General features: G+C 35.2%; 1 protein-coding gene across 4 annotated transcripts; it reads right to left on the bottom strand.

The window, feature by feature from the left end:
- Positions 1-2,469: 2,469 nt before the first annotated feature.
- On the bottom strand, positions 2,470-6,891 carry LOC149537279 (protein PHR1-LIKE 2-like). Of its 4 annotated transcripts, none has more exons than XM_089807642.1 (7): positions 6,167-6,891; positions 5,538-5,739; positions 5,202-5,278; positions 4,967-4,979; positions 4,678-4,765; positions 4,523-4,592; positions 2,470-3,822 (listed from the first exon to the last, which is right to left on the bottom strand). In XM_089807642.1, exons 2-7 carry the CDS (start codon positions 5,734-5,736, stop codon positions 2,947-2,949), a joined length of 1,323 nt encoding a protein of 440 aa, XP_089663768.1. In that variant the 5' UTR covers positions 5,737-5,739; positions 6,167-6,891; the 3' UTR covers positions 2,470-2,946. The 4 variants fall into 4 exon arrangements, with proteins under 4 accessions (XP_089663768.1, XP_089663771.1, XP_089663770.1 ...); XM_089807645.1 differs by having other exon boundaries at positions 5,538-5,736; positions 6,167-6,807; XM_089807644.1 differs by having other exon boundaries at positions 5,538-6,000; positions 6,167-6,745.
- Between the last annotated feature and the right edge of the window lie 5,010 nt (positions 6,892-11,901).

Here is an 11,901-nt window from a genome sequence, read left to right as displayed (position 1 = left end):
TCAATTTTTGTTTACTATCTCAAGAGGTTTCAATCTAAGACTCATGTGCTATCATATCAAGTAATTACAAACAAACAACGCAACAAAAAATCCAATGTTAAGGTAAACAAATGTTATGTAGTGTCCACAACATCCCATATATCACATTCCACTTATGCGAATTCCAAGTCATTGTTTACTACTTCCATATCAATATCTCACTACATGTTATCTTTTCTTTCTTTTGATACATAATTCTCTTACTTGACTTAGCATTCTTACTAGTTTAGCATTAAGAAGTCTTTCCTTTTTTAGAAGTTTAGCATTAAGAAGTCTTTCTTTTTTAGAAGATTACCTTAGACATGATGGTACTAGTCATTGACTTCATAATAATAGTTGCATTAAATTGAATAATCTTGTTTTGTTATGAATGAGTGGATGAGTTTTAATAGCATTCGACCATCAACCTATAAGACCAAAAGTATCCTTGTTAACAATTTCCAAATCCTTTCATGTCAATTCTTCAAGAAGTCCTCTAATTTAAAACAATGTAATTACTGTCAATCTCAAGCATTTTGATTTTGAACTTGTCTCATGCCTCTGTAATAATGTAAACGTTACCGAGCAGGTTAAAGTGTTCCTTGTTAAATTAGACCTCTACTTGCTGCTGCAATCGATCCATTAAATTTTGTCCTTACTAGAACTATTTTTAAATGTGGCGTGGACGATTGAAGTATAATTCTGAGCTCACTGATAGAGACATCTTTATTGCTACCCTGCTATGTGAATAATCTTTATTGGGTGAATCAAGAACTTTCCATAATTATATAAATTGTTTTGAATAAATGAGATCCTTTTTAATGTTTATCCAGATACAGGTGTGATTCTTTGGTCAACCTCTCTTAATCACATTTTAGTGCTTGAAACGCCTAAATTTGAATGTAGTGATCATTTTTCATGAAATTGTAGAATTTGTGTGTCCATTTTGATCTACTCTACCTACTAGTCTTCTTTATAACTTTGACTTCTGAATAAAGATTATGGTTAATTTTAACAATTATACGAACACATGAAATCTCTCTATATTTACTTGATTTCCAACGTAAAGATCATGCTGATAGAACAAGGCTACAGAGGGGTGAGCATGGTCAAGATTAAATGAACAATTCCACAAAAGTAAAAGACAATAAACATCATAGTTCCAGTGTAGAAAGCATTGAGTGTGGAATATGTTCCATCTCCATTAGAGTTCCTTTATGTACTTTAATGATCATAGGTCAACCTTGAGTAAGTACTTCCTTGTGCTTTTCAATTTCTCTATACCCAACACCTGATTCAATACAAGCACATAATGAAAAGGTTGAAGCTTTAAGGGGCACAGAGTTAAACAGTCTGCACCAGTCATATGGTAAAGTGATAAAGTTATCTGGTTTCCACTAAGGGATTCTCATATGCCCCCGAAGGTATTCAGGTGTGACCTAAAACATAAGCTTTACCTTTGCCACTTTGTACTTGAAGATATCCCATTATGTTCGACAGTAAACTTCCACAATTGAAGTTGTGGAAGTCATTCTCAAGCTGCACTTTTAAGATTCTCTTAACTTTTATGTTTTAGATAAGCTAACTTGTGGTTGATTCCATTCCTAGGGTTGGATACTAGTAAAGCATCGAGTGCACCACTTTTTTCCCCGGTTATTCATTAATGCATTTTTTGGTATGCTTTAATGCTGTCAAAGTGTTTGTTCAAAAGGCAGTGGACATATGCCTTTGTTCCAATACTATAAAATTAAACGCTGGCTCAATACAATATATCTGGTTTGTGCTCCAAGGTTATCACTCGTCCTAACTTTTATGTGAACAAACAAATGTACAACATAATTCACCAGTACCAAAATTTGAACCAAGTAAAAAAAAACTCCTAATCTTAGTTCTTAATTCCCTCGATAAAGGATTCTATCCATCAATGGTTCTCAATGGTGAGTCAATTGCTTTCAAACAAACAACTGAATTATAGATAGTGCCAACTACAACCACATGAAATGCATGTTCTTGATATACTTCCTAAAACATGCATGGAGTGATAGAAAAGTGTGTACCTTTCCTTGAGAAGTAATATTTTTACTTTGATGGGCACATGTATGCAATCCTTGGTTTTACATGGTGGACAAGGTGTAACAGATCACAGGGCATCTTAAAGTCTTTACATTCCTCTAGTGTTCACTGTCATTGCAAATGATTCATATGCCTTGTTAATCTAGTATTGGAATGACTGTGGTGGCTATGATTCAAGGTGGGTTTCTTCATGTAATATTGAGATTTTGAATCCTTTGTTGAAAAAGGAACTAAGTAAATCAAACAAGAAGATGGAAGTCAGCTCGAGAAAGATAAAAAAGATGAACTCCTGTAAAACCCTGAATTTTCATATCTAGATAACACCTCTTGGAAATTTCAAGTTTTATAACTACTAAAATATCATCATTTATAACTTACACAATCAACAGTGCTTAACATACTGTATTATCCCCAAAAGTAATTTATTACAAACATAATAGCCTTCTGCCCAAACCAATGAGCAACACAATATTATGATGTCCAAGTGAAACACAAAATCTAATGGGGGGCTATTGTTGATTCTAAAGGTGTATTTTACATAACATGTACATAAGTTACAATAAGATAGAAGCGGGATCTCTCTCAATAGTCTAAACAGCTTAAAAATTACAAATAATATCCTAAACCCATGATTTAGGTCAGGAAAATAGGTTTCAATAGCTAATGAAGGTTCTCATCAGAGGTAGAAGCTACAGATTTCTCGGTTCAGCTAGTACAAGAAACTTCATCTGTTTCACCCATAACTATGAAGTCAAGCTCCTTATATTTGTGTTGTAATGAACTTTATAGCACAATTCTTCAGTCACTTGTTCAAGCTTTCTGGATGGACTTAAATGCTCGCCACCATGACAAAGATCACCTGCTCCATTCATAACAATTCAGATCAAGCTCCCTGCAATTGGAAGCAATACTTGTATCACCGTTAGCATTCAAGTCCAATTCTTCAGTCAGCTTAGAAAGTTTGTTAAAGCTTGCTGAAGGGCTTTGATCTCCCCCCCTATGGAGCCCCATCATTTCATCCATTTGACAGATTTCTTGCAGAGATAGACTTCTACACATAACTGAGCTTTTAGTTACATGATCTCCTAAACTTAATCCGTTAACTTCCCTTTCTTTTTTCCTCGCATCAGACAAACCACAGCCTTTTTCTTCTGCTTTTAACCTAAAACTTGAAGATCTCTCCCTGAAAATCTCTTTGGTTGAAACAGAATTCCTCTCCAACTCTTTTGGATTAGATGAAGAAGATGAAATTTTCTCTTCTTCTTTCATATTTTCTTCCCAAGTCAATTGTGTAGCATCAAATGCTTCAAAACTGGTATCTTCTTGGGCCTCATTTTGCCAAAAAGGTAGGCTTTTATCATCAAACCGTCTGGACCTTTTTTTACAAGCATTCTGCATTTTCAGTTGAAAATTCTTATCAGAACTCTCATTTGATGTCAAACAGCTCTCTGTTGAACAATCTGCAACTTGAGACTGCTGGTGAAGGCCATTAACAGCTTGCACTATATGTTGCCGCCGTTCACAAAAGCCCTGCATTTCAGGCACACTGGAGAATGTGGAGTTGAGGCATTCGTTGGACACCTTTGAAGCCAATTCTGAGAGCTCTGCACGGGCTGCTTCTAGCCCAACTGAACCCAAGTTATGGCCAGCAAGAGTTTCTCTAGCTTTTTCCAGCACTGACTGTAAGTATTTACCTTGGGCTTCAATGCGGAGCTGCAAATGACGCTGCACCTGTTTCAACCAAATCACAATAGAAGAAAGCAAGGATCACGAGTTTTCCAATATTAAATTCCTCTGACATATTTTCTTAATTTTAGAATAAAGAGTACTATTGATCCAGATGCCCGTAATAGTACAGATTACCCTCAGCTTTAAAGCTAAAAATTCAAAAACCCTCTCTTTTCATCTGGACATCAAGAATGCCACTAAATAATGAAATTACTTAAGAAGTTAAGATAGCATTCTGAAAGGGTAACATCAAAATAGTACCATCGATTCAGATGCCCATAATAAAAGAACATATCAGCCTCAGCTCTAAAGCTAAAAATTCAAAAAAACCCTCTTTTCATCTGGACATCAAGAATGCCACTAAATAATGAAACTACTTAAGACAGCATTCCGAAAGGGAACATCAAAATGAAAATTTACTGAAAATTTCTAGACACCAACAAGGCTCCAATTCATATAGATCTTGCTACTCATATTCAATATGAAGTATCTAGAATGGTAAGGTCAAAGACCAATATATTTGTGGATTGAGCTGGGCACAGATTATGAACTAATGTGTATGAAGTAAATCACGCAAATACATATAGACAGGATTGAGATTAGGAAACAAGATCTTCAAACACCTGAAGCTTTTTGGGTTAGTCAGGGCCTCTTTCATGAAATACCTCATCAAGGGTCTGAATAAATACACGTCTAATCTCACCTCTAGCTGTTCGTGTAGTCTCCTCTGAACTTCAATCTGCATCCGGAGTGTCTCATTGATCTGCAAACCACTGCAATATAGGCGAATTGTTATATAGATAAGGTGCCCAAATATAATTAAGATAAAGAAGAGAACCCTCTAAGGTGCACTCTTACTCCGTCATGTTAGCTCCCATCATGCTTGATGAGGTAGTATTGCTGCAACCTTGAATTTCAGATGTCCTACAAGCTGCTGCAGAGCAACCTACAACATATCCTCCATGAGAGTTTGTTGCCAGGAAACCTCAAATAATGCCGCCCCCATCCCGTATAATGATGTTACTCTGTATTTTGTACAAAGAAAGGGGAAAAGAGGAACAGAGAAGAAAGAAGAAAAATCATTTTAACTTTTAATCATGAATCTCACTGTCCTTATGATATACAAGTTAATTGTGAAGATGCTTACCAAGCCTGTATTTCTGCAAACAAAAGCAGAGGATCTATTTAGTTGGCGATTCGAAGCAAAACCGATTTAAAACATTACATTACTTACTTTAAACTTGAAAGGGATGCAAGCAAAGAAGCATGTGTTTCTTATGAACAATGAACATAGAGTATGTATGAATACGTACTGGTCACAAAGATTATGCCTAGAATTTTCACTTTATCTAATTCTATACCACACCAGATTTTGCTTATACCTGGAGATGGCTCTTCAGGTGGTAAAGTGTAAGTCCTTTGACACCCATTACTCTCATCACAGACTTCGGTGTCGCCTCTGCAAACAACATTAAAAATTTCAATATGCAACGCCTTGACAACTTAAGATGAATCTGTCTTTTCAGTCCAAGTTTCAGCATTGTACACTATCAGTCAGTCATAACATTGTAAAAAATGGGTGATTCTCACAGAGTTTGCAATCTTTTGCAAATTTGAACACAATTGCAAGATAATTTAGACGTCCTTATTCAAGCTAAGTAGGCCAAACTTTTGCAGAATTTAACACTATAGAAAGATGATTAGATAAGGATACTCACTGTCTGGACCTCCAAGCTGAGAGACTGCATCTACAAAGCGCTCATGGAGCTCGGGAGTCCATTTCAGTCTTGGTTTAGGATCCGTGGACAGAACCAAACCCATTTCTCCAGGAATAGGGCCTCCTTGCAATAGGATGGGCCTCTCAGGGTGAGAAGAGATGGACCCATTTGAGGAGATGGGATTCTTAACCTGATACATCTTCTGCTATAAAGCTTAATCAGCAAGCTTGAATGACGAATCAAAAGTTCAGGAAAATTGCTCAAAACTTGAAAATCGAGAGCAATGAAGTATACAAAATTGTTCCATGAACAAAACTAGATATAAATATGTATTGGGTGACATTGCAAAACAGAAAATAACTTTGCTTCCGAAGGCCACTGTGTATCCTGGTAAGAATTTCAGATTGTCTGGTGTGAATTGGCTCTCAAGAAAGTTGGCTCATAAAGGGTTTCTACGTGAAAACTACATACAGCAAGAAAACTTTGTTATTTTCTGACGCAACTAAGCATGTAATCAGAAATTGCTTTCGATTCTAGGTCTGGGTCTAAATTGAGAAACTTATGCTTATTAGAAACAAAGTAAAATGTAGGACAGATATGCAGAAATCAATAAGCGAATATCTGAATACCTTTAGATATAGAAATTGGGTGTACTTGAGTCTCTACGGACAAATTCCTTCAATGAAATGAAGAGTCCTGAAGCTCCATTGAATTGCTACCAATTGCCCAACACACAGATATAAGGGGAGGAAGAGCATCTGAAGAGGGAATAAAGGAGGAGTTGAACTCAATCCTATCTTTTTAGAGACTGAAAACGATAGCATGCTTCCCTCTTCCACCAGTCTTGAGCCCTAATTCTCTTTCGCATTATTCTTCCAGGTGCCGACGCCCAACCCCACCAACCCCACATCTCCACCACCATCTAAAAAAAGGAATTATGCAATTCTACTTTCACTTTGTTTCAGACAAACCCACATCATATGCCTCATAAACAGCAAAATCCTATCGGAACCCAGAAAGTATATGTAAGACCCCAAACCAAGAATATGTGAGCATTTAAAAATCTGTGTGAAACAGCAAAATCCCACTTATAAAAAAAATACTTTCAAGTGCGGGGCCAATTTTGGGAAATGATAATAGTGACAGAGATTGGATTAAACTTCAAAGGTTAATTCGTTGCCTTTAAACTGGGCATGCGAAACAGAATCGGAAATATGTACCATTCCAAAGAGTTTAAAACAAAAACATATTCCTGCCTTTGTCCGGGCTCATAGGTGACCGTAGTCTGGAAGCACATATGACCGTGTCTGTTCATTAATTGAATTCCGAATGTAATGTGATTCAGAATTTCTATAAATATCATTAAAATGTGCATTCAGAATATTGGATAGCTGTTGTCCTATTATAATGTTTTCGATATTAATTTATGGTTATCGGGAATCTATTTTCTAGTTGCTTAACATTGAGAATTTATGGTCAATATTTTAGAACTTACTTTTAAAGTAGTTAAATAATATTTTGCATTAATTTTTAATAATAATTAGTACTAATTTCTAATAGTTTATACGATTTAAATGTAAAATGTTTTATATTATGTATGTTTAGTTGTTAGTTTTTTTTAACACACTCGTTAATATATCATGTGAGAAGGAGAAAAGTCCAACACTAAAACATATTTTTACCATAAGGATCAAGTCATCCTTCATAAAATTTGGATTTTTCAACCCTTGGTTAAGCTCCTTATAGGTATCACCTAAATCAAATGATGTCGGACCATCAACCCCTTTTGAAAACTTCAAAGTATGTAGTAGACTTTCAAACTTCTCATGGTGTCCAACTTTGCGACTAGTTGCTCGGTAGTCAGTTTTCATTATACTACAATTGACTCTCTTCAAGTTGGTGCTTATGGAAAAGGTTGTTCATTTAATGGTTAGTTTATCGAGGGAATATGATCCTTGGAAAGAGTGAGAGGTGCAAGATTTAAATTAAGTTTGATTTTTGAAGATCTTTGATGTGACTTCCGACAAGAAAATCTATTTTTTAATACAAAATTCTATTGCCTGATGAAACAATGGTATGACTCATTTATTTCTCATGTTGTCAAAAGTGTAATTGTCAAACTGTCACACTCTTATGTAAAATTTTATAATTAATCCCTGGACTATTTATTTGTCACATTTCATGTTTGAAACACTTTGTGCATGCCATATCTTTTGATTCTCAAATGGGTCTACCTACAAACATGAATTTTTGGAACAAGGTCCCTCAACCAATATGCTAACTAGATTTAACATAACAAGAATTTGAGCAATTTGACATCGTCTCTAGAGGAATTTTGTGAGATACTCAAAGGCCATGAGAAGGACCTTGTTCCTAAAGAATCCATAGAAGATGTGGAAGCATGTGGACAATGACCTAGTATTTTAGTTTGTTTTAATCATGATATTATTTTGGGAATTTTTGGTAACTATTCCTTAAACCATTTTGTTTTCATAATAATCATTGTAAGAAGATTAACAGTTTTTTTTGGTAGAAGTTAGGTGTCTAAAGAACATATCTTTTGAAGGGGGGAAGGGGATGGGAGGGCTTTGCGAAACTTTTGGAGATAGTGTTGATCTCCAAGTTATATTGCCTATTAGTGTCAAACACTTAGTCATTTCATGGGCAAAGTTGGTCAATCATCGCTATGACCGAGCCACCCAATGAAGGACGAATGATACTAGACTTGTTTACATTTCAATTTGAGTCAAGAAAGTCTTAGGTGTCGAGTACCCTAGTATGTATTGAGTGCCAATTTAAGTTGAGTAAAGACAGAAGTCAGTAGACATCAAGCTAAAAAAAGTTAGTTCATGCCAAGTCACACAATTAGTGCCCATCATACAAAAGTCGAGGGACAACATGAGTATTAGTCATGACAGAACGTCGAGATACTCTCATGTTGAATAAATCAATTTTGGTATATGTGTTTCAAATGGCACAAACATTAGTGAAAACCATTTTGGCCAACTTTTATACACAATTTAATGATTATGGAGACAACTAAGGAATTTTTTGCGCATTTTATCAAAGGTCATCAATCCCTATGAAGGCAATGTAACCAATCAGAAAAATGGAAGGACTAAGCAACAAAAGGGAGAAATCAGGATCATTAATTATGATCTAAAACCTTCTCAAAATGGTTATTTAAGGAGGGTTTAAACCCTAAATTAGTGTGAGGACTAGGTGAGAGGAAAGAGACAAGTGTATGTGCAAAGGAGGCTATGTTTGATGATTAGAAGAAGAGATCATGTAGAGCAACCTAGCAATGAAGGACATAATAGAGTTATCAAATAAGGAGATCATATCATAATTGAAAGTAAGAGATCTGTAATCTAGCATCAGAGTGCTAGTTGAAGGATCAGGTACTAATACATTCTAGCAAGTGAATCGAGGTAAATCTCTTAATAGAGTGGTCCTAACAGGCCTATTCAAGTCTCCTAACAGAGTGCTTACTTAAATGTAAGTTTAAATCCTTTAATCAAGGTAGATTGAATAAGTCTTGTAAGCTCTTAGTAGGGAAGACCCCTCACATGGTAGATCACCAGAAGTGATGAAACAATGTAGCCTTAATAGGCACACTTTATTGTTGCAATAGTAAAGATTTGTGGTTGTCATCCCCACCCCAATTTTACCTTCACCTTGGAGGCTTTTTGGGTAACCAAATCTTTTATCTTTTGTGTTTACATTTACTTTCACAATGAATAGTTAGATCTATTTTAGTTTATGATTTATGATGCTAATATGAGATGGGTTAATGGTGAATGCATTTGATTTGTTTCATGAGATAGAACTTTTTATATATCATGTTTCACCCACACCTACCCTCTCCCCCTCCCAACCCACCCCTCCCTTCTTAGTATCTTACTTTCCCAATAGACTTCCAACAATTGGTATCAGAGCTTTGTTCTCTTAGAAGAAGTATAACCACTTGAGAGTTAAGAGCTTGGAGATGGAGGCTTATAAGTTGGGAAAGATCATTGAGAATCATAAGCTTGATATACAGATTATACTACAACAGCTTGAAACAACAAGTTGAATAAATCCTTAAGGAGAAGAAAGGAATTGGCTATCCAACATAATTACACTCTATATCAAGAAGATGATGCTGAAGGATTACTTAATGATGGAAATTCCATTGAAAGTTATCCAATAGTAGACCTACTAGAGAGAAACAATATACTAAATGAAGAGGTTAAATGAGTCAAAAGAGAGCATGAAATCCAATCAGTAAGATTACGTGGAGTGATTGAACAAAAAAGGAAAGTTTAAGAACACAAAACAATGGCAGAAGATGACAAGAGACAAATGGCTACTAGACTTGATGAAAGGATATCTGATGTGCAAAATCTTACAAACAATCAATTGGATATGGTGAATCAATTGCTACTTGAAAATCAAGAACTAAATAGAGAGGACATGGAAATTGCAAATCTAAGGAATGAGTTAAGATCTGAAAAGGAACTCATTGAGAGGATGAACAAACCTTAATGAGGCTATTAAATACTTTGAGGAACTGATAAGAACACCAAGAATACATGGTGATACCTCTGGACTAGGATATAACAAGTACCTATCATCTAATGAAGAAGGAGAACCATCAAAGAGTGGAGAACATAGGAATGGAAATCCAAAGCACAAAAAACCTACATGTCATTATTGTAAGAAACTAGGACATACAAAAAAATATCTGCCGAAGTAAGAATGGTAAGAAAAATCCTAAACCAAAATTTAATAGATATTTTTTTAATTGCAAGAAGAAAGGACACCAAGCACATGAATGCAAGTCAAAGGCTAATAGTACATCTATTGCACCTAGATTTGAAGGGTGTTGCTACAACTCTCAGAAGTATGGACATAGAGCTCAAGAATACAGATATAAGGAAAAACCTAGTTGGACAATCAAGAATCAAGGAAAGCATCCAAACAAGGTAACTTCCAAAATGTAGATTATAACACAAGGTATAGTAGTCATCATTGTGATGAATATGGTCACATTGCAAAAAAATGCATTAGGACACATTTTAGAGACAAATCTAGGAGTTGGATGAATGGAAGTTTGGTTTGTTATAGTTATCACAAGACTGGACATGTAAGTACAAATTGCAAAACCAGAGCACTAGCACCGAGAAATGAACAAAGAAAAGGTGAAAAGATTGTTGAGATGACAAAGAACTAGATGAATCAATCTTGGAGAAAGAAGGGAAAAGTAGGCAATTGTGGAACTAGTGAAGTTGGGGTCACCTAATCCAATGGATCGAGTGATCACACTACTTCTAACTAAGCAAAGAAGGTATGTAAGGAACTGGACATTTGAATGTTATATTATACACTAGTTTCTAACATAAGATGTGTTAAAAGTCCATATCTGCATAAATCAAGATGTATTAGGATAGATTTGAGAAAAGAACCAAGCAAAGAGTTCATATGCATAATTAATGTCATCTATAATGACTGAGTATCATAATGTGAATCAGGCTCCCATATAGATCGAGTTGATATATTGACCTAGCTAAGTGTAAAAATGATAATGATGACTAGCTTGTGGTCTTGACCGAGTAATGGTAGGTAGATATTGTGATAACCAAGTTTTATGTTGAGGTTGAGCTAGCTATATTACACCCATCATTGTACAAAGAATTTATTGAAGACCTAATTCCATTGTTTGAAACTATATAGCAAATTTTGAAGATCATTTTTATTTACCTAGTGATTAGAGAACCTACAAAGCAATTCAAAGGCAATTGAAAAAGCAATTTGTGCAAAAATTTGTGTGATTCAATAGAGTATCATCAGCAATTGTGAGAAGAAGTAAAGTTTGCAAATGAAATTAATTATTTTGTGAAATTGTTGAATTGTTTCAAAACCCTAGTTCACTATGACATCATCTATATCTGGAAGTGGAAAGGGAGCTTTGGAAGACAACAATGCACAGATTGTGAGGAATGATACATACCCCCCACCAAAATGTAAGGCATATCTAAAAGTTGCAATTAATGGAGTCACATCTAGCACATTATCATTCATTCCTCCCCAATTCATCATGGTGCATGACGTAATTTCATGCTATATGTGTAAGATTGGAGAAATTGATGACTTTCAGTTGAGAAATGCTTATGACAAGTTGTGTGAGAATGAACTATTGAAAGAAAATAACAAAAAAAAATTTGAGAAAGGGCTTACTCATGCCCTAGTATTTTCCAAGGTTTTCAAGGTTGAATAGATAAAAAAAAATTTGAGAAGGGTACATGACATGAAGATGTGGCTGAAAAATGGACCAATCAAGATAATGAAGGCAATTGTTCATCAAGTGACAAGGTACCCTACC

Source organism: Cupressus sempervirens, chromosome 10 (assembly GCF_028749045.1).
Source record: "Cupressus sempervirens isolate cs-2001-9-10 chromosome 10, ASM2874904v1, whole genome shotgun sequence".
NCBI lineage: Eukaryota > Viridiplantae > Streptophyta > Pinopsida > Cupressales > Cupressaceae > Cupressus > Cupressus sempervirens.
The sequence above is the reverse complement of the archived record's forward strand: the minus strand, read 5'-3'. Positions and strand labels throughout refer to the sequence as shown.

Coding starts and splice junctions, on each gene's coding strand:
- LOC149537279 (XM_089807642.1), bottom strand. CDS start 5,736: ATGTATCAGGTTAAGAATCCCATCTCCTCAAATGGGTCCATCTCTTCT. Junction 5,279..5,537: donor TCAGCTTGGAGGTCCAGACA/GTGAGTATCCTT, acceptor TGTTGTTTGCAG/AGGCGACACCGAAGTCTGTG. Junction 4,593..4,677: donor ATGGGAGCTAACATGACGGA/GTAAGAGTGCAC, acceptor CCTATATTGCAG/TGGTTTGCAGATCAATGAGA.